We start from the raw sequence: 24493 nt of genomic DNA on the forward strand, positions 1-24493 counted from the left end.
AAAGAGAAGAGCAACTTCTGCTCAGCACTGTTGCACTACATTTCTACTTGCAGCACAGAAATGGAGCTCCACTGATGAGGTACTGTAACTGCATAATGTAATTTCTTCTTTGAAGGGTTAAAAGCATAGAAAATAAACCTGGAAAAATATGTTTTCACATTTTATATGATATAATATCAGGCAAGTTGACTCATAAATGTTACAGATTTGACTATTTTATTATAGATATATGTAAATAAAGTTAAACATTATATAAGTAAACATGTTTTGACTTATATCACCTTATAAGTTAGATTTTCACCAGAATATATTTATGACACTAAGAATAAATTTTAAAAGAATATATTTTTAATATGCCTACACTTAATTGGAAAATGTACAAATGATTCACAGTTACACTATTCAAAATAAAGACTATGAAGTTGGAAAAAATTAGTGACCAACTCAGACTGAAGGATAACTTTCCCAGGAGGATATCTGGGAATATATCTGTTGTGACATGATCTAGGATAGAAAAAAAGCATTTGATTTTATTGTTTTATTCTACATCATAAATATGTTTACAGCATAACATAATGCTGTTTACCAGAATGACAGGATATTAGTAATTACTGTATATTTCATCAATATCCATTCCATCACCAAACTGAACCAATGACATTGTAATTCTGTAACTATGCATATTATTCTTTTCCCTAGTTTTTGGATAATTCTTAAAGTTTAGTGGGACTATACCTCAGTTTTATCAGGTGTTATTTAAAATCACCTGGAAATACTGAGGTTGTGCTTCACTGAACATGAGCTTCGTGACTTCTACTCAGAACTTAACTGGAAATGCCAAAGACATGCTGTTCACAGTGTGTTTGATAAGCTGATATGGGACAGGGATTCTTTTCACTGTTGTGTCAGTTTATCAAGCCCATACCTGGATGACAGTCAATTCAGTTAGAGAACAATAGAGTCCTGGAATACAAATAATTACTTCCTTTTGAAAAGCAATATACTATATAATGTACAAATGCCACAGACATATGACAATTTGCAGTAAATAACTGTTGTAATAAATAAAATTCATAGCAATTGGTTCAAAAGCTCAATTATAACCAGAGTTATTAAGGTATATCCTTCATCAGAATTTGTCTGATGAATAGAGATGTTTATTAATAAAAAATTTAATATTCATTTATGGCACCTTTATTTTTTCCTTATATTCATTAGCGATTTACATGGAAAATATCATAGTGGATGAATATACGATTTGATATTAAGGTATGACTAACTGAAGTTATAAATTGCTTTTTAATTTTGATCAAAATCATATCTTGAATTCTATGATTTGACATTGACTTGACTATGTCAAGTAGACTTATAGATGATAAATTATGTTGAGAAAAAAGTTGTCACAACTTAAAAATTCATTTTAACATTTAGTTATGTCAAAACTAATCTATGGCTATAGAAGTAAGAATAGAGGTTATCTTTGGAGCAGGGTACTGGATGGGGCGGGAATGAGGAAAGTTTCTGGGGTGCTGGGTGGTTGTAACATGGCTACATATATATATATAAAAGTTCATCGTGCTTTACACAAATAATTAATGTACTTTCCTGAATGTAAGTTATAACTCAATAAAAAATAGATATGAAAAAAAGTTCAGACCAGTAAAAAATTAGTTTTGTGCTGATTTATTTTTTATTTAATTTTGCAATCACATTTGTATTTTTCATTACCTTTGTCAATGTGGAATGATTTTCAGGCAAGTTTTTGTTCACAGATCAATGCTAGAAACGACGGGCAAGAAAAGTATTTCAGATTGAGGAAATACCTTTCTTCAGAACAGAGGATGCACAGTTTCCAAACAGCCAATAAGTATTTCTACTATATAAAACAGTTAGAATTGTAGCTTATTTCAGGGCAGTGACCTAGTGGGCACATAATAAAATAATAAGTAAAGATAAATATACTTATTAATAGCTATTGTTTAAATTGGTACTTTAGAAAATAATAATTTCCTTTATCTCCTATAAAAATTACAAGGATTTTGGTGTAGTAGCATCTCATTAGTGGTTAGCAAGTGCTCTTACACAATGTGTAGAGGTATTCGTATTAGTATGTATTAGTATGTATTAGTCTTACATATTAGTATTAGTATGTATTAGTCTTACATATTAAATGAATGCATAGATGCTTGCTTCCTACCTTGCTTTCTAATTAGCTTCTATATTTGTGGAGGGGATAAGAAGGTCTTGGCTGAAAACAGCCACTAATTAACAAGGGTAAAATGGGTCGTCCTCAAATTGCAGTTACAAAGCAAACACTGCAACTCACATTTACAAGTTTCTTAAACTCAAAGCTGGTCAAAGATTTTTTTATCAATCAATCAATCATCTATCTGTCCTGTTTAATCCTTTTAGAATGTTGAGCATGGTACATTATATGAGTAACTATAAGAATAAACATGCAGGCTACTCTTTATTTACAAGATTCAATCTTTGTTATTAATGAGGAAAAAATGTAATTCTTACTTTACATCAGACACTTAGTAGCACAATGTTTTACTTTTTTTTTTAAAGAGCTGTCCTGTATGTCAGTGGTTCTGGTGAACAGTCATCATATTCCAGAAACTCTGAAGATGTATCTGGAAGGTACACAATGCTTTCTCTCAGGTGAATTTAAGCCCAGAAGTGTTTAGGTAATAATTTCACATGATGTTAGTGCCTCATTGAGAACACACAATCAGGAATGCACATAATAAGATATTACATATCTAGCATACTTTATATAACCAGAATGTATTTAAAACAAGTATAAGATAGATTTTCCAAGTTCACGATAAAAAATTGTTATGATGTAAATCCAAACAAATTCTATTATTCTGTAGCTTTTTTCCAACACGAATTTCTAGAGGAAAGCATCAAAAATATCAATAAAAGAGTTAATACATTTAATATAACGTTCTAAAATTTATGACAGTAGAACTTATAGTCATTTTCAACACCATTATTGAGGTAGCTTTTGGCGGCAAATGGAAACACATTCATAGAAACCTACATCCTGCTACAGGAAGCCACAAAAGACGCAGTTACTTTGGTGAAGGCCAAACATAAATCCAAAGCCTTCACACTAGATCAAGTGAAGAACACAACAGGGACTAAAAGTCTGCCAACAGTATTTTCAAACAAAGCTTTTAGGCAAGTTACTCTAAATACCTACTAACCCAATCTCTTTGATTTGCTAAAAGGGAGTTATTTGAAACCAACACTATGCATTACAGGATTAGGGACATAACGTCACTAGATATGAAACATGCCTTGCCAAAAACCAGCACAATGGTTATTTTGAAAACATTTATATAGAAAGAAAATTAGGAAGAAATTAATGGTTAGGAGGGAGAGGGTGTATGTAGTTTTGTAGAGATTTGTAGAATTTAATCTTTACGATGTATCTGGGAACTACAGCTCAGTGTTAAAGCAGATGATAAGCCAGGTTTTATGAGAAACTGTAAAGACACATAGAGGAGCAATACCATATCTTGAGCTGCACATTCATCAGGAATAAAGAAAGGTCATTATTACTATTTCCAGAAAAGAATAATTTTCCTGTTTTGAAATAAAATAACTTTTCAAAGCATACTGCACAACTGTTAATGATGTTAAGCTCATCTAAAGGATGTTAATGTCACCTATGAATTTCTGTAGGTCATATGCTTCAATTGTCAATTGTTTGGGCCTAAGTAAATTGTTGAACTACACATGTAAAACAAAATTTAAAAATTAAGTTAATCTCAACCATGAATTTCCTGGTCACATCAATTTAATGTTAGTTCATATTGGGAATATTAACCCTTTGAGAAGTCAGGACAACCATAAGCAGGTTAAAAATTACAAAAAAGATATTGTTAATGTTTTAATGTATGAAAGAATTGTGTTGCCATCTTGGATTGCATCAAAGTCTATTTATTTAAAACCTTTAACGAGGTACTTGATTCTTGATTTTTAGTAAACTATGATTTAAAAAAATCAGCACAGTGATTATACATCAAAGTCAATAAAAAATTAAAAGACATTTTATAGTAGTTAAAAAAAAATTGTGCTTAGTTTAACAAGCTTCCAGTAAAGCTTCCATTTAGGAAACGTGCATTTTTTGTGTTGAACATTTATACTTCTGAAATATTACTCATAAAGTTAATTTTTATAATGAAAGTTAAAATTTCTCATCAACTAGATAAGAACAAAGCATGATTTTCCATTCTTCCTGTGTTGGTGGTGTCACATCAGGTTCACAGTGAGAAACTGAGAGGAACCACTGTTGCAAAAGTTGCCCATAAAAAAGCAATAAAGAGACAGAAAACAAATTGTGTATATACTGCTGGAAGAACTCTACTAATGCAAGTCTTCTAAGAGTAAAAATGAATCAGCTCCCCTAATTTTTATATTTCTTTAAAGGTAAAGTCCCATGAATTAAACTCCTACAGATAGGGTACACCTGTCAGAAGCCTCATTTATAAAAGATGTCTAAAAGATTTGCCAAAGTTACCATGGAATTTTCATATAATGCTTGTGGACAATTTTTAAGAGAATGAAATTCTCTGTGGAGAAAAGCTGAAACCCAATACTAGATTCAAATCTATTAAGTACTGAAAGCACTAAAAAGGATTAGCAAATGTCTACAAAAAAGAAATGGCTAAAAATTCAACAACTGACAAAGTTTTTAAAGAGCTATGGGATAAATTAGTCACAGATAAAATCCCATAAGGGACATCAGAAGACCCACAAATATTTAAGGCATGAACCAAAAGCTATAGGCAGAAGTTCACAAACGTCCAATTAAAAGAAGGATATAGTTCCCTCAAGTAAAAGATGAAAGTTTAAAAGCTTTGTAATTAAAAATACTACAAAAGCAAAAAGTTCTGTTTTTAACATTTTAAAATTCTTTTAACAAACAATATTTGGGAAAGAAGTATAAATTAAATTTTATTGTTACAATCACTAGTTTATTTTTAAATCTTTTAGTATAGGTATTAAAAGACTGTGAATTTTTAGACCATGTGAAAGAGCAATGATATAGGGAGACAACATGTAATCTTAAATGGCTTCCAAATTTGTGCATCTAATTCTGTAAGCCCTATTTTCAGATACGTAGCTTAAACACAGTATTTCTCAATTGCATAGGATTAGAGAGAAAAAGCCCAAGTTAGTAGAAACCTTCATAACATACATATTCAACTTGATATAATTTTGGTGTAGAAAAATACATGCGAACAGATAGTACGTAGTTGTTTTTAAAAAATAAAATCAGTATTTTCTTCAACACAATTTAGAGAAAAATGATGATGTGTAAGAATACTCTGGGAAGGAGAGACAATTATAACAAAGAAAAGAGAATTTTTAACTTACCTCTTTTTCTTTCATAACTTTGAGGTAGAACTAGAGTAATAACTAAATTATACTGAGGTAAAAAGAGAAAGATGTCTCTTATGAAATAAAAATCACAAAAGTATACTGAGTTCACTAATCAGCAAACCTATGTTAATATTTATATCCAGTCACGACCCACTTCAGACCTTATAACAGATGTGAGAAAAAGCTTGATGATGATCAAAGTCATTAGCTAGGTATGCAAAGGGAGCTATTTTCTGTAGATCTAATGCAGTATATTAAGTACAACCTAATGAAAATTCTATAAATTTTCAAGTATCCTCAAGGACTGAAGACCTCAAACACTAGGGTTATAAGAGTTTATACCATAAATTATGGCTATAATATCTATAATATTAAGTCCATCTTAGCTTAGAATATTTTCCAGAACCTAAGGAAAATGCATTAAAAATGCACTAAACTTGGTACCTAATAGTTTTTTTCAGTTTACTCACTGTTAACAAGAAAGTTGTTAGAAAAAAACTACAGCATCTAAACAGTAATAAAATTTAATGGAGTATGAATGTGAAATTTCAAAAAAATTAAGTTTCAAACTCATACTGGTTAACTAGAGTTAGTTAAATTAAAGCCAGTCTGTCTTAAATTCAGTTACAGGCAGCATGTAGTGGTAAAGAGCACGGGCAATGGGGACTGGTTCTGTTCCTCATTTTATGTGTGACCCATGAGAAATGATTTAATGTCTACAGATTCAGTTTTTTGTCTTTAAAATACAGATAATCCTAATACCTGACTCTTAAAGTTATTGCGATTCATAGGCATTGTATTGAAAGCATCAAGCAGAATCCCTGACACAAAAAAAGCACACAATAGATGTTAGCTATTACTGCTGCTACCACTACTACTTCTGCTGCTGCTACTATTATATTACAGTTATTGAAATGTAGGTCAGACACTAGTATAGAAGGCCAAAGAAACGAGACATTACTTCTAAGTAAACTGATTATGAAACGTTTCAAAAAGAGAGCATGATTTAAGCAACACATTAAAAGACAGATGTGATTCTTAAAAAAAAAATTAACTAACAATGCTGAACACCAAAGGAAAAGATTTTTAAAGAATCCATAACTGCACCAATGTAAAGATTTTATAACAAAAACTCTTTGAAAGGCTAAGCTGGAAGAAAGCTTTACTTCAAGAAAGTTGAAAATTCATACATAAACAAGGGCCACAGAAAAGGACTTACTAAGCATTACTGGGGTAAATAAAATACTTAACTTGAACAAGTGTCTTATGTAAGAAAACAATTAGTGGTAAGATTTGAAATCTAGCTTGAGGTCAGATCATGGAGGAAGACGCACGTTGGGTTATAAGACAGGGATTCTGCCATGTTAAAAATTGAGCACTATGACAGATGTTAAACAGAGCTGCCATCATCAAATATGTGGTATGTTAAAGCCAAAAAAGCCTACTACATTTTAATTCATACAGCAATGTTGAACTGTGAATCACTTGGCCTTTGCAATTCAAATGGTAACAGATAACACTTGAGCTATAATAATTTCAGTTTCCTATTGTTACTGATCTATTTGTTCCCACCCTAGTAGCTATTTCACTGAAGGAAACTCCTTTCACAGTTTCTCAGGTATAAAAATGTTTTGAAGTCTTGGTCACAATATGTTCTACAAAAGTTAAGTTTTCATGAAGCTTTTTAATAATGGAGAATATTCTGTTGGTTAGAGACAAAAAAGTAGTCTTTAAAGAGTCTTCTGATCTGTGCCGTCTTAAACAGTTATTTCAAAAACAGGCAAATATTTCTGAATATGATGACACTGAAGGATGTCCACAACATATTACTGAGTTTAAAACAAATCCAAGTTGCACAGCAATATGTCGAGTACAATCCCATTATTTAAGACAGAGACAGTCACACACACAACACACATACACACACACACACACACAAATGGTCTAAAAGAGTGTCAACCTATTAACAATGGCAATAAAGTAAGGGAGCAATCAGCACTCAGAGTAAGCCTTGGAATTCCATTTTCTATGCACACACATTTTGTATTATTTATTTTTTTAAAATAAACACTATATTACACTTTTATTTTTAAAACTTTAATAATACTGGTTTATTAAACAGATTAAAATAAAGGTAGATTTGATATTTAAAAAGTCATTCTACCAACTGACTTGTAAATTATTTTTTATTCCTATTTTAACTTTTCATATTTTAATTTGATAACAAGACAACTGAATAATGATAAACTAAACTGTAAACAATATTTTTTTTAAACTTGGAATACAAAAAAATTTTTTTAAAGGTACTTAAAATGCACTGAAAAAGTGATATATATTACTTATATAGCCTCATGAATAATTAACGTTAACATTTCTATTCCCTTGGCTACTTTTAAAAAGAAAAAAATTTGAACAGAATTAAAGAACGCTTTTCTCTATTCCTTCCTGTGAAAACTACAAAACTAAATGGAACTTGTGGAATCATTCTTTCCTCGCATAATAATTTTCAAAGGACGCAGGACAGAATGCTATAAGGACACTTACAATAAAAATGGGACCATGAAAAAAAGTTTAGGGCATAAGTTCATAACTTCTGATTTTGCGTATTTCATCAATCTAGGCATTGTGGGAGGTGTTATAGACAAAGTAAAATTATTAAATTATTAATGTTATCAAATCTAGCAGAGCTTCACAATGTAATTTCACTGACTCAAATGATGCGGTTCAGGTTTTAAGTTCCATGGAGGGAGGTACCATGAGTTCTAGTCAAAAATATCTATCGTTGGCATCAAATACGTTGTCGGCACTCAATAAGTATCCGTTAAATAACTGAAATAATGAATCAATGTATATTTAATAAATAAATGAAATAAATAATAAAATGCATGCAGACATGTAATGGAATGGCATAAATGGCTCAAAGATACCTACTGTTCTAATGACTGATATAGGGCAATTTATTCTATTTCTGATACGGAAAGCTATTTTTGAAAAATTATTTAAAACAAAAACCAAGTCAACTACTTACAGACAGAATTCAGGATCACAGTCAAAGAAATTTTTAGAAAAGTCTTAGGAAGAGAAATAATATAAATCCAATGTCATTTTTCTTACAGCAGTTATCCTATAAAATGGTTAAGATCCTGACTGAGACCTATTTCCATTTTTTAATAAACAATCGTAAACACTATAATTAATGAGCTGCAGATGATGTACCGGAATTTGTAGAACATAAAGTTTCTAAAAAATATATAATGCATTTATATAAGAAAAGAGTAAGTAAATTATTAAATTCTTAATATAAGTTACAAACACATTTAAACATTTAATTATACTTCTTTATAATCCCTATATTATTGTAATTTCCTTAAATCAGTCTAGCATAGGTAACTTTTTAAAAACTCTGCCTTGGGGCTTCCCTGGTGGCCCAGTCAAAAGAGAATCTGCCTGCCAATGCAGGGGACACGGGTTCGAGCCCTGGTCTGGGAAGATCCCACATGCCGCGGAGCAACTGAGCCCGTGAGCCACAACTACTGAGCCTGCGCGTCTGGAGCCTGTGCTCCGCAACAACAGAGGCCGCGATAGTGAGAGGCCCGCGCACCACGATGAAGAGTGGCCCCCACTTGCCGCAACTAGAGAAAGCACTTGTGCAGAGACACAGACCTAACATAGCCAAAAATAAATTAAATAAATAAATAAATTTAAAGAGTTAAAAAAAAAAAGTCTGCCTTTATAATCGTTTATCCTTAACTGTTTTTCTGCTTCTCTTTTAGCTTGAGACAAGAACCTGAATCATCTCTCAGGAAAAGAGGTTTTGCAAGATAAAGGAAAAATCTTAATATTAGGCCAGACTGTCTGTGCTTCAGAACTTTGGTATAAGTCAGGGAAATGGCCGAACACATCATGGAATAGGAACATCTCAGATTGAGTGGAAAGTCAACTGGGAGATTGCCTTGTCCAGGAACAAGCAGATGTAAGATAGTTAGATCAGTAGGCAAGGAGGAAGCAGGTAAAGAGCACACATAGTTAAGAAAGGAGCTCATGACTATATACAGCTGGGCATGATCACTGAATAAATACGTTACATATGTTGTTGTTTTCTAGTGGATCAGATGTTTTTTTAGAAGAAGAATGAAGTATGAATTCATATAAGGTATTAGTAACTTAATAAAAGTTTTATTATTTTACATTTCCTGAGTCAAAGATTCTAAAAGTAACAACTATCAACTGAAAGTTTGCAAAAATTATGAAGTTTAAAAAAGACTCCACTGAGTGATTTTGTTACGGGGTTGGTGGGAAAGCATGGGCGTGAAGGATACTCACTTTTTGTGGTAGAGCCTTTCATAATGCTTGAGTTTTTAGCATTAAAATTATTAACATTTATTAAAAATGTATTTTTAAAAAAATCCTCTTTGTTCAAAACTTTTGTAAACCAATGATCTAATTATGCTACACAAGGTGTGGTCCTTGAAGCGGCACATCAGTATGATCCAGTATCAGTGTCATACCCAATCACTCTTGGTAGAAATGTGGAATTTCAGGCCTCATTCCATACCTCCCAAGTCAAAACCTGCATTTTAAAAAGATCTCCAGGTGATCTATATGCACATTAAATTTAAGAAGCACTAGTCTAATTCAACATAAATCATAACCCTCTCTAAGCCTTCCATGTAGTTGATCAGCCTTTGCTACATCAGCAATGGGTAGCTCAGTATGTCCTGAGACAGTCAACATTTTCAAAAATAAACTCCTGAACTCCGCCTGCCCATCCCCAAACTAAATCCTCCCACAGTCTTTCCTTCCCTCAGTTAATGTCATCCTTCTAGTTGCTTATGCCATACAACTGAATTATCCTTATCTCCTTTGTCTCAAATCCCATGTGCAATCCATCTGCAAATTCTCTTGGCTCTACCTCTAAAACATCTCCAAGATCTGACCACTTCTCACCACCTCCACAGCCACAACGTGGGCCCTTGCCCTTCCCTGCCTACAGTCTGTTCTTCACATATTGGCCTGAATTATGTGTTTAAATATAAACTGAATCATGCCACTTCTCTGCTCAAACCCTCTTAGAGTTTCTCATTTGATGAAGAAATCAACCCCTTAATAATCAAAAAAACTTCATATCACACATTCAGTTGACACAAATAACAGAAATAATCCTTAACCTTTAGAGATCAATATCAAACTCCCACTGGCTCTTTTGAACTGACTTCGTTTTTAAATATATATTTCACCCCTTTTCTATCTTTGTCTATCTTTAGTCCCTGCTGGTGAGCCCTTCACTTCCTTCTGTAGATAGATATTTAGTAAACAACAGAAGCAGTATTTCAAAACTGGGCATGTGTAAATTATTTTCCCCACAACTGCATCTCACTCAAAATAACAGCCGAAGTCCTCACAATGGCCTATGAGGTTCGTCCATAGTGTCTCTCACCTCACAGCCTACTACTTTCCCTGGGCACACACTGTTTCAGCTGCCATTGGCTTCTTGGGCGCACTCCTGCTTCAAGATTCTGCGCTCTCTTGGTGAGATGTCCTCTGATTAGGGCCATGCTGTCCACCTCTAGCTTCCCATTTCCTATCTTCCTCCCTGCTGTATTGCCTCCACAGCATTTCTTATAGTCTAATATACCAGATTATTTATTTATGTATGCATGTATTTATTTATAAATAACTGTCTCTCTCCTCCATTAAATTTAAGACCAGGGATTTTTCTTTGTCTTGTTCATTGATCTATACTCGATATCTAGAATAGTGCCTGATGCACAGTAGGCTCCCAATAAACATTTGTCAAATAATGACTAATGAACAGTCCCATTTATGATTAGACTTTTATAATCTGAAAGACCTTTATTTCACTGAGCTGCAATTAATGTCATTATAATATCCACAAATTTAATGGTCCTAGGTCTATTCTTAGCTTCAGAAGGAATGACACATGATAAGCCAAGTATTTGAAGAATGGCCACACATCAACTAGGAGTTTTCTCATCTTCAAATTTAAGATCTTCAGTTATTTTGGTCTTCCTGTTTTCCTTCAAAGGTAATATGTCTTTTTCTTTTTTTTAACTGACTGCATTTAAGATTTTTCTCAAACTTCAGAAAAGACAAAAGCATCTCATCTCTCCTGAGATCTGTCTTAGGCCTTGAAAGCCGTGTTGGGGGATGCAGATGCTGTTGCATTCTCTCTCTCTCTTTGCTCAACATCCTGCCTCAGCCCATCAGGGAGGAGTCTCTTTATCATCTATCTTTGATTTTCAATCATTTGAACATGTACCTAGGTGTAGTTTTCTTTGCACTTATCTTGCTTGGATTGAGGATAGGCTTCTTGAGTCTGCTAGTTAATGACTCGATAAATTTAGAAAAGTCTCAAGGTCTATCTCTTTAATTACTCGTTTTATTCCATTCAATCTTTCTTCTACTTGTACTCTCATTACATGTTAGACCATTTGACAGTGCCCCACATGTTTTCCATTTGTTCTCTTTCTTGTTCCTTTTTCCTTTTCTAATCTTTTTCTTCCCTCGCTGTGTTTCAGTTTGGATAATTTCTCTGAAGCTATCTCTAAGTTCACTAATCCTATCTTTTGCTTTGTCCATCTGCAGTTATGGCTATCCAATGAGTCCTTAATTTCAGATACTGTATTATTCAGTTTTAGGATCTAATTTAAATAGAGCTCATTTCTATGAAATCCTCCATTTTTTCAACATTTTTCTTTACAGTATTAATAACAATTATTTCAAACTCCTGTCTACTAATTTCAAATCTCAGTCATCTGTGGGTCTTTTCTACTAGCTAAATTTTCTCCTGATAATGGGTCAAACCTTCTTGCTTTTTGAATATCTTTTTTCTTTTTTATCATGTATCAGACACCATGTACAAAAAGGCTACAGAAACAGAAGTCAATGTTATTTTCTCCCAGAGAAGGCACATCTATTCTCGCCAGGCAGCAAGGATAAGGGGTGGGTCATTTCCATCCAGTTGTGAACTGAGCTAGGTTGGGGTTGGCTTGCAACTCTAACTAAACCCAATTCACCTTTGGTTTCAAACGTCTCAAGGGCGAGATGTCCTGTGTTTGTTGCAGGCCCTTCCCTACAATGTTGCACTGTTCAACAGAAATATAATGCAAACCACAATTGGGAGCCACCTATGTAAATGAAAATTTGCTGGCAGTTACACTGATAAAAGGATTAAAAAAAACAGCGGAAAACAGTTGCAATAATATATTTAACTCAATATATCTAAAATATGGTCACTGCAATATATAATCGATAAAAGATTATTAATGAGATATTTTATTTTCTTCTTGTTTTTTTTTTTTTTTTTTGTGGTATGCGGGCCTCCCTCTCCTGTGGCCTCTCCCGTTGCGGAGCACAGGCTCCGGACACGCAGGCTCAGCGGCCATGGCTCACGGGCCCAGCCGCTCCGCGGCATGCGGGGTCCTCCCAGACCGGGGCGCGAACCCGGTTCCCCTGCATCGGCAGGCGGACGCGCAACCACTGCGCCACCAGGGAAGCCCTATTTTCTTCTTAATTCTTCAAAATCTTCAGTATCTTTTATACTTACAGGATATCTCAATTTGGATTACATTTCAAAAGCAGAACAGTCACATGTAGTCAGTGGCTACTGTACTGAACAGTGCACCTCTAGCATGGCTTTGTCTTTTAAGGAATGTGAAACTTTGAGAAACTCAATTTCTTCTTGCCAGCTCCCTTCCACACTTGACACACAGAAAAAAGCACTGCGGAGGACTGACTGTATGTTTGAGGCTCCTCCAGATTCCAATATGTCACTCTAGCCTATGTGACTGATAAATGTCCCTTGATTTCTACTTCCCACAACAAAATCTCTCTGCTTATAGCCAGACGAAGCAAATAATTCCAGAGCTGAAAAGAGTACCCAGTGTCAAATGTAAAATAGATAGCTAGCTAGTGGGAAGCAGCCGCATGGCACAGGGAGATCAGCTAGGTGGTCTGTGACCACCTAGAGGGGTGGGATAGGGAGGGTGGGAGGGAGATGCAAGAGGGAGGAGATATGGGGATACATGTATACATATAGCTAATTCACTTTGTTATACAGCAGAAACTCACACACCATTGTAAAGGAATTATACTCCAATAAAGTTGTAAAAAAAAAAAAGAGTACCCAGTGTCCATTTACCTAGAAAGGGTATTTCTCTCTCTGAAATTTAATTCCTCTGGACCTCTTTGTGACATCAATTAATATTTTTTTTCTTAAATCAGTTTTGTTGAGACATAACTGACATCCCATAAAGTTTATCCTTTTGAGGTGTTCAATTCAGTGTTCTATTTTGTATACTCTCATTTTACTCATTATATATCATTCATTGTACCTCACTACTATCTGATGCTAGAACATTTTTATCACCCCCAAAAGAAATCCTATACCCATTAGCAGTCATTCTTTTTTCCCCTCCTAGCTAACACTATTCTACACTCTGTCTCTATGTATTTGTCTACTCTGGAAATTTCATATAGATGTAATCATATAATATGTGGCTCGTTGTGTTTGGCTTCTTTCACTTTGCATTTTTCCAACATCGATCCATATCAGAGCATATACTTCATCCCTTTCTATGGCAGAATAATTTTCTATTTTATGGGCATAACACGTTATGCTTAACCATTCATCAGTTGATAAACCTTTGTGTAGTTTTTACTTTTTGGCTATTATGAAGAGTGCTGCTATGAACATTGGTGTGCCTGCTTTTGTATGGATATATGTTTCAATTCTCTTGTGTACATACCTAGGAGTTAAATTCCTGCATCATATGGTAACTCTATGTTTAACCTTATGAGAAATTGCCAGTTTTCCACAGTAGATGCACCATTTTACATTCCCAGTAGAAATGTATGAGGGTTCCAATTTCTCCACATCTGTTGCCTTTTATATTATAACCATGCTAGCGGGTGTCATTTTGACTTGTATTTCCCTAATGACTAATGGGGTTGAACACCTTTACATGCGCTTGTTAGCCATTTTTATATCTTCTTTGCATATATATTCAAATCCTTTGCACATTTTTTAACTGGTTGTCCATCAATTATTGAGTTGTAAGAGTTTTTTTGCCTATTCTGGATATAAATCTCTTATCAGATAGGTGATTTGTAAATATTTTCTCCCATTCTGTGGATTCTCACTTTCTTGATAGAGTCCTTTGCAGCACAAAAGTTTATAATATTGATACAGTTCATTTTTTCTATTTTTTCTTTTGTCCCCCATGCCTTTGGTATCATTTCTAAGAAACCATTATCTAATCAGAGGTCACAAAGATTTACTCCTATGCTTCCTTCTATAAGTTTCAGAATTTTAGCTCTTAATTGTACGTCTCTGATCCATTTGACTTAATTTTTGTATATAATGTCAGGTAAGGGTCCAATTTCATGTGGATATCCAGATTTCCGAGTACCATTTTTTGAAAAACTATTCTTTACCATTGAATTGTCTTGGCTCCTTTATTAAAAACCAATTGATAGTAAATGTGATGGTTTATTTCTGGACTCTCAATTCTATTATTGATCTGTGTGCCTACCTTCATATCAGTACTCCACTAGCTTGATTATTGTTGTTTTGTCATAAATTTTGAAATCTGGAAGTGTGAATCCTCCAACTTTGTTCTTTTCCAAGATTGTTTTGGCTATTCCGGGTCCCTTGAAATTCCATATGAATAATTTTCCATATAGAAACTTTGCCAACTTCTACAAAGAAGCTAGCTGGAAGTTTGATGTGGATTATGTTGAATCTGCAGATCATTTTGAGGAGTACTGACATCTAACAATACTAAGTCTTCTGATCTATGTAATTGGGATATAATTCCGTGTATTTAGATCTTCTTTAATTTTTTTCAACAATGTTTTGTAGTTTTTAGAGTGTAAGTTGTATATTTATTTTGGTAAATTTATTTGTAAGTATTTAATTCTTTTTGATGCTATTATAAATGGAATTGTTTTCTTAATTTCACTTTTAAAGAGTTCATTGCTTATTGTTATTGTAAACTGATATTTACACAGTTGTTCCTTGGTATCTGTGGGGGGATGGTTCCAGGACCCACCGGGAATACCAAAATCCATAGATACTCAAGTCCCTTAGAGTCAGCCCTCAATATCCATGGTTCTGTATCCACGGATTCAACCAACCATGGGCTGTGTAGTATTTACTATTGAAAAAAATCCACATATAAGTGGACCCATGCAGTTCAAACCTGTGCTGCTCAAGGGTTAACTATATATTGGTTTTTTATCCTGCAACCTTGCTGAACTAGTTTATTGGCCCAAAAGTTTTCCAGAGGATACCTTAGGATTTTCTATATACAAGGTCATGTCATCTGCAAAAAGACACAGTTTTATTTCTTCCTTAGCATCTGGGTACCTTTTATTTCATTTTCTTGCCCAACTGCCCTGGTTAGAACCTCTAATACAATGCTAAATAGAAGTGGTGAGAGCAGATATCTTGTCTTGCTCCTGATCTTTTTTTTTTTTTTTTTTTTTTTTTTTGCGGTACGCGGGCCTCTCACTGCTGTGGCCTCTCCCGTTGCGGAGCACAGGCTCCGGACGCGCAGGCTCGGCGGGCCTGGCTCACGGGCCCAGCCGCGCCGCTCCCGCGGCATGTGGGATCCTCCCGGACCGGGGCACGAACCCGTGTCCCCTGCATCAGCAGGCGGACTCTCAACCACTGCGCCACCAGGGAAGCCCTTGCTCCTGATCTTAAGGGGAAAGCACCCAGTCTCTGACTATGAACTATATTAGCTGTGGGTTTTTTATAGATGCCATTTATCACACTGAGGAAGTTAGAAAAAACAAGACAGAAAGAAGAAACACAAAAGGCAGATTAAAAGAAAGAGGAAGTAAAAACATATGGAAAGGGAGCAGGAGAATGAAATTACTAAATCACATAATCAGGGGGAGGGACTAAACGATAGAAATATGAATTTAAAAATAACTGAAGAGAATTCTAAAGAAATAGATTCTGAAATGCTCTGCCATTAGATAAGTATATGCTTTTGGAAAAACACATAAAAATTCTGTGTGCCTCGGTTTTGTCAATTAGAAAAAGAAAGTAAGGGCATTTATTCTGTAAACATAAAATAGCTATTATGTACTTTTTGGGTAAATATTTATATGTATTTTGTGTGAGGCAGGATGTGAGGCACTGAAGATCTAAAGAGATAATGTACATTTTTAGACTTCATATTTGGCATTATAGTTCTATATTCTATAAAATAAGTCAAACTATTAAAATAGTGAAATGGAATGAAATGAGACACAGGGAAAGAAGGTAGAAAGTAAAGAAAGAAAAAATATGAAAAGGGAAAAGGTAAAGAATGAAGAAAGATACAGAAAGGGAAGGAAAAATAAGGTCTGAAAAAATATTGAGAAGTGGGTAAGAAGAGAGACTGAGGGAAAAGAAGTTCAAGAAGGACAAAGGGGAGGAAGCAATGAAGGGGGCATAGGAGAGCTACATCTCCACAAATGACTGCTGAAGAGTCAGAAAGGGGAAAGAGTAGAGGAGGAGAGGAAGTATCTTAGTGGTTCACTTTATTGATAGTGAGAGGGTCTTTTAATATGAAACATATTTCTTTCACCAAAAGGAAAGTAGGAAACTCTCTGAGGACTACTTAGCTCTGAAGTGGAAAAGAAAAGATAAATATACCTAAAAGAATTTCCAAATGTTAGAAAATTAAATTGTTTTCACCCAGAAAGGATTCTGCTGTAATCCTTTCTCTAGATACTGAGGAAGTCAAAATATGAGTTGTGATCTTGACTCTGTCATTACTTGACTAGAGACAATTATTCTTTTGACTCCTCAGTTTCCTAATCTATAAAATAAGGAAGTTGGATTAGATGATTCCTAAGGCCTACTTCAGTTTTGACATCCTTAAATTTTACGTAAGTTAGCAAAATAAAAACATTTAAGGGATGAATACTATAAGCTACCAGAAAAAGTAATACAAGAAAGAAAGCAAGATATACAATTCAAAGGCAAAAAATGTCAACACAAATAACAGAAGAAATTGAGAAAACAAAATACCTAGGTCCACTTAAAGTAAAAATAGCTGTCACCCTCTAGGTGGTAAATGTATTACAAAAATCAGAATCTTTCTCAGCAGTAACATTTATTGGAGAACAGGAGAAATTTATTTCTGATAAGAGCGAGAGACTATAACATCTGAAAAACAGACCAGCAGGAAAAATAAGACACTTGTTCATCTGTATTTCTGTGACTTTTCTCACTTGGCATTATTTGCAACTGTACTTTTATGTCTGGCAGCAGTGCCAACTTCAGTATGAATGATATATTATTTTTATCATGTTGATTACATGTGTTCACCAGTTTAGTTGTCCATATATGCTTGGTGTGGTTTGCAAATAGTCAGTGACAAAATCCAGAGCATGGCATTTTCACAGAAAGTGTTTACTGTGAAATTTCTCCTTAGAAGTTTGCTTTTCTTTACAGCTTTGATCCATATGACACGCATAGTCCTACATTTCAAATAATGGCTTATAGTTAAGAAAATGCTTCATTTCGATACAATATGACTATATTAGGATATGGTAGTTCTAGAGAGGACCTAATTTTCTCATGTAATTAGAAATTTGGTCAAATTTAAAGTCTGCTAAAATTTTCCAAACTGCACTTCTTCAGTTTTATGGTGACTTGGTACTTACATTCTGTTATTCATCAACACTTCACAGAAATACTTGATTTGTCTGAATGAATTTAAAAACCCACAACTGAAGAAAATCAGAAAAACCTGGTTTTAAATATCAAAAGATCCCGAATGAAAAGTATTTCTACAGGCCACACTGAGCAAGTTTTATTGATCAGTGTACTTCTTTGCAGTATGAAATTGTTGCAAGATTGAACATAAGAAAATAAACTTACTGGTAAATATCTTTCCTGAGGACAGATCTGCCAAGGGGATTGTCAGCCTGGGGAGCCATAGCAACAGAGCCAATCTTCAGAACCATGGTGTCTTCTTTTGCTGCCTGATTAACTGTAAAAGAAATAGATTCATGAGGTATACAAGTAGATCTGTATGCAACTTCATCTTTACGGAAAAATTTTTGATTAATGGGATAGAGACAAATTAAGATAAGACCATAAATGAGGACAAGGAAAAATTTGTTTAAAATAGAAATATTTAATGCTTTTCTTAACTATTTCCTTTATATCCCAATAAGTAGTTCTCTGTATAGACAATTAAAATGGCAATGAAAAAAAACTCCACTCAACATGAAAACATGTGATATTAATTATATGTAAGTAATATTGAAGCAGTATGTTTATCTAATTTCATGATCTGACACTACTACATCTTTCTCCCAAGTGATTTTCAGCCCTGGGGTTTCAACACTGCATTGTTGTTTACAAATATATTGAAGGATATCAGAAAGGCAGTAACAAATTCTCAAAGTTACTTGAATTTACACAATTAGTAATAATTAAATACAACACACACACACACACACACACACACACACACACAAACATACAAGCACACAATAGCACGTTAGGCTGTAACGTGTCAGCTTAATGGCTGCAATGGTGAAGAAAATGATGGCTGCAATGATAAAGAAAGAAAAAACCCAGTAACTGATTAATACGTGAGGACACTTCAACTTTCTATTCTAGGCACTTTTTAATTTTAATAATTTCTATAGTGGAATTACTTGAGAAATAGTAATTTCTCACTTGTGTAAAAGTTCTACTTCCTAGTGGAATCTAAAGCTAAGTATTCTCAGAAAACAATAAAAGTTAAAAAGGTATATTAATTCGGATTCTTTTCTCTATACTGAACAAAAAAATTTTATCACATGTTCTCATGACATAAAGTTCAACAATTTTTCTATAAGTCACTGGCTAATTTAATGTCTTTTTCTAAAAATTATTTGGAATGAAAAGGTGTTCTTGATGGCCCCATTAATTTATATTAAATTTTACTCCCTCTTCCTCCACAGATGAGTCTACTGTAGTAGCTGGTTAAAACTGTTAACAATATACAACTTTTTGGGTTGTGAAGAAAACATATACTAAAATTCATAATTTCTCTCAGAGAACAACCATCTGCCACAAACGGAACAGAAAAGGACTGGCTGCAAGACCTCAGGAATATCCTGAACAGAACATGCCTACAAAGGCATACAATCCATATTTCCCAAACTGTGGTGGCCAAAGAATGCAAAAGCTAAGAGATTATTTCCAGCTGCTTCAGCAGAACACTCAGTATGGTCTGACTTAGATTAGTCTAAAAAAGAAAGTCAGAATTAAGAAAATCAAGAAAAGTAAGAAGAAAGATATTCAGCGAGGAAAAGAAAGAACCAGAATAAGATGTACATAAAGGGAGAGGCAAAATGGCAGGGGAAGGGGAAGGACAGCAAAAGGGGAAGAAAGAGACAAGCTATCATAATAAATATTAGCATGTGGATGCTATAATAAAGATGGTATTTTTAAATGTCCATAGCAAAAAAGATCAAATAGAAAACTACTTCTCATGCAGTTGTACTATTTTCAAATGACTAGAGGTCTGGCTTGATTATAGGTCCTTATACTATGAACACTGTTTACATTTCATAGATCTTGCATTTTATGCCACGCTTATCAAATAGTTCCATGTGGGTAAAAACCTCTGATTAAGCAGAAGGCCTCAATTAAATCAATAAATAGTAAGCCTGGAGAATAGAGCATACCACAAAAGTGCAATTAGTGTACTTGCTAACTGTTCTTCTAGGCTACAGATACTACCGACCATATGAAAGTCTGAAATGTAATAGAAACACTGCAGTAAATGAGGTACATATGGAAGAAAAATGACGTACTTGGTGTTACATACAAAGCCAGATCCAAGAACAGAATTCTGTTTCTGTTAGAGCCAAAACTATTCTCACTATATTAAACTGACTATGAAGTTATAATAATAATGATTAAAAAGCACTTAACGCAGATTATCCACAAACTAAATTAAAACAATCAATTTTATTATAGAAAGTACTCAGCTTATCAAAATGTACCCTTGAGATACACAAAAAAATAATAAAAATAGATATTTATTCAAGAAAGTGCCTTGAGTCATTTCTTTAGTTACTTTATAGTTGGCAAAAAAAAAAAGCTTGGGCTTCGCTGGTGGGGCAGTGGTTGGGAGTCCTCCTGCCGATGCAGGGGACGAGGGTTCGTGCCCCGGTCTGGGAGGATCCCACATGCCGCGGAGTGGCTGGGCCCTTGAGCCATGGCCGCTGAGCCTGCGCGTCCGGAGCCTGTGCTCCGCAACGGGAGAGGCCACGACAGTGAGAGGCCCGCGTACCGCAAAAAAAAAAAAAAAAAAAAAAAAAAAAGCTTCCCTTTTTTTTTTTTAATTTTGGTATTTTTTTTTCTTTAATAAAAACATAAAAACATTTGAAGATTGAAAATTTCATACCAATACAAGCAAACAGTACCATTAACAGAAACAGTTGAAGATTAGGGGAAAGATGATGATTCCATATAGGTTAATATGTATTTCGTATAAACAGCTGAACTGTGGTGAGAGTAGCTGTAGGCAGTGGTTGAAGGTGTACGCGGGCAAGACTTCTGGGTCCTTGCTCTGGCAAGGATCAGACAAGAGATGTGGTCCACCTGGTCAGAGCTTGCAGCTAAGACTGCAGTCAAAGGCAAGATTCCTGAGCCAACATCATGGAAAACAGCACCACAGATCTTCTCTATTTCTGTCCATCCAGAACTGGAGGGAATAACTCTCCCTGACAAAGCCTATTCATGCTATCTATGAGATGCCCTAATAATTAACTCTGGGTCTTCCAACCTAATATGAATGCTGGTAGGTAATGCAACATCTTACTGGTGAATTAGTCTTTATGAATTTATCCCCACCTTGAACTTAACTATATATATATATATATACATATTTTTAAAAGAACTTTATGAGAATATAATTGCTTCACAATACCGTGTTAGTTTCTGTTGCACAACAAAGCAAATCAGCCATATGCATACACATGTCCCCATATCCCCTCCCTCTTGAGCCTCCCTCCCATCCTCCCTATCCCACCCCTCTAGGTCATCCCAAATCACCGAGCTGATCTCCCTGTGCTTTGCTGCTGCTTCCCACCAGCCAACTATTTTACATTCGGTAGTGTATATATGTCGATGCTACTCTCACTTCACCCAGCTTCACCATCCCACCCCATGTCCTCAAGTGCATTTTCTATGTCTACCTCTTTATTCCTATCCTGCAACTAAGTTCATCACTACCACTTACTTTTAGATTATATATATATGTGGTAGCATACGGTATTTGTTTTTCTCTTTCTGACTTACTTCACTCTGTATGACAGACTCTAGGTCCATCCACCTCACTACAAATAACTAAATTTCATTTCTTTTCATGGCTGAGTAATATTCCATTGTATATATGTGCCACATCTTCTTTATCCATTCATCTGTCGATGGACATTTAGGTTGTATCAATTTACATTCCCACCAACAGTGCAAGAGGGTTCCCTTTTCTCCAAACCCTTTCCAGCATTTGTTGTTTATTGATTTTTTGATGATGGCCATTCTGACCAGTGTGACCAACTACTCACTGTAGTTTTGATTTGTGTTTCTCTAATGATTAGTGATGTTGAGCATCCTTTCATGTGTTTGTTGGCAATCTGTATATCTTTGGAAAAATGTCTATTTAAAGCTTCTGCCCATTTTTGGATTGGGTTGTTTGTTTTATAGATATTGAGCAGCCTGAGCTGCCTGTATATTTTGGAGATTAATCCGTTGTCAGTTGCTTCCTTTGCAAACATTTTCTCCCATTCTGAAGGTTGTCTTTTGGTCTTATTTATGGTTTCCTTTGCTGTGCAAAAGCTTTTCAGTTTCATTAGGTGCCATTTGTCTATTTTTATTTCCATTTCTCTAGGAGGTGGGTCAAAAAAGGATCTTGCTGTGATTTATGTCATAGAGTGTTCTGCCTATGTTTTCCTCTAAGAGTTTTATAGTGTCTGGTCTTACATTTAGGTCTCTAATCCATTTTGAGTTTATTTTTGTGTTTGGTGTTACGGAGTGTTCTAATTTCATCTTTTACATGTAGCTGTCCAGTTTTCCCAGCACCACTTATCGAAGAGGCTGTCTTTTCTCCAGTGTATGTTCTTACCTCCTTTGTTGTAAATTAGGTGCCCGTATGTGCGTGGGCTTATCTCTGGGCATTCTATCCTGTACCATTGATCTATATTTCTCTTTTTGTAGCAGTACCATAGTGTCTTGATTACTGTAGCTTTGTGGTATAGTTTGAAGTCGGGGAGCATGATTCCTCCAACTCCATTTTTCTTTCTCAAGATTGCTTTGGCAGACTTGAGGACATGGGGAGAGGGGAAGGGTAAGCTGGGACAAACTGAGAAAGTGGCATGGACATATATACACTACCAAATGTAAAATCGATAGCTAGTGGGAAGCAGCTGCATAGCACAGGAAGATCAGCTTGGTGCTTTGTGACCACCTAGAGGGGTGGGATAGAGAGGATGGGAGGGACGGAGATGCAAGAGGGAAGAGATATGGGGATATATGTATATGTACAGGTGATTCACTTTGTTATAAAGCAGAAACTAACACACCATTGTAAAGCAATTATACTCCAATAAAGATGTTAAAAAAAAAAGACTGCTTTGGCTATTCGGGTTCTTTTGTGTTTCCATACGAATTGCAAGATTTTTTGTTCTAATTCTGTGAAGAATGCCACTGGTGGTTTGATAGGGATTGCACTGAATTTGTAGATTGCTTTGGGGAGTAGAGTCAGTTTCACAATGTTGATTCTTCCAATCCAAGAACATGGTATATTTCTCTGTTTATGTCATCATTGATTTCTTTCATCAGTTTTCTATAGTTTTCTGAGTACAAGTCTTTCACCTCCTTAGGCAGGTTTATTCTTAGGTATTTTATTCTTTTTGTTGCAGTGGTAAATGGGAGTGTTTCCTTAATTTCTCTTTCTGATTTTTCGTTGTTGGTGTATAGGAATGCCAGAGATTTCTGTGCATTAATTTTGTATCCTGCAACCTTACCAAATGCACTGATTAGTTCTAGAAGTTTTTTGGTGGCATCTTTAGGATTTTCTATGTATAGTATCATGTCATTGGCAAACAGTGACTCACATATGGCCTTTATTATGTTGAGGTAGGTACCCTCTATGCCCATTTTCTGGAGAGTTTTTTTCATAAATGGGTGTTGAATTTGTCAAAAGCTTCTTCTGCATCTATTGACATGATCATATGGTTTTTATTCCTTAATCTGTTAATATAGTGTATCACATTGAGTGATTTGCATATCTTGAAGAATCCTTGCTTCCCTGGGATAAATCCCACTTGATCATGCTGTATGATCCTTTTAATGTGCTGTTGGATTGCTTGCTAGTATTTTGTTGAGGATTTTTGCATCTACATTCATCAGTGATATTGGTCTACAATTTTCTTTTTTGTGTGATATCTTTTTCTAGTTTTGGTATCAGGGTAATGGTGGCTTCGTAGAATGAATTTGGGAGTGTTTCTCCCTCTGCAACTTTTTGGAAGAGTTTGAGAAGGATCGGTGTTAGCTCTTCTCTAAATGTTTGATAGAATTCGCCTGTGAAGCCATCTGGTCCTGGACTTTTGTTTGTTGGAAGATTTTTAATTACGGTTTCAATTTCATTACTTGTGATTAGTCTGTTTATATTTTCTAATTCTTCCTGGTTCAGTCTTGGAAAATTGTACCTTTCCAAGAATTTGTCCATTTCTTTGTGGTTGTCCATTTTATTGGCATATACTTGGTTGTAGTAGTCTCTTATAATCCTTTGTATTTCTGCAGTGTCAGTTGTGGTTTTTCCTTTTTCATTTCTAATTTTATTGATTTGTGTCCTCTCCCTTTTTTTCTTGATGAGTCTGGCTAATGGTTTATCAATTTTGTTTATCTTCTCAAAGATTATAAGTATAGTGTAGATTGTTTAGTTGAGATTTTTCTTGTTTCTTGGGGTGAGAATGAATTGCTATAAACTTCCCTCTTAGAACTGCTTTTGCTGCGTCCCATAGGTTTTGGGTCATCATGTTTCCATTGTCATTTGTTTCTATG

The 24493-nt window shown here is 34.8% G+C and overlaps 1 protein-coding gene across 11 annotated transcripts in view; it reads right to left on the reverse strand.

Moving 5' to 3' along the window:
* Nucleotides 1–24493, reverse strand: part of VPS13B (vacuolar protein sorting 13 homolog B) — an 802500-nt gene that overhangs the window by 346834 nt on the left and 431173 nt on the right. For all 11 annotated transcript variants that reach the window (XM_028500192.2, XM_028500193.2, XM_024115869.3 and 8 more), the window contains exon 30: nt 18305–18416. In XM_028500192.2, coding sequence (XP_028355993.1) covers nt 18305–18416 — 112 coding nt within the window. The remainder of the gene's footprint in view (nt 1–18304; nt 18417–24493) is intronic.

This window comes from Physeter macrocephalus, chromosome 15 (assembly GCF_002837175.3).
Source record: "Physeter macrocephalus isolate SW-GA chromosome 15, ASM283717v5, whole genome shotgun sequence".
NCBI lineage: Eukaryota > Metazoa > Chordata > Mammalia > Artiodactyla > Physeteridae > Physeter > Physeter macrocephalus.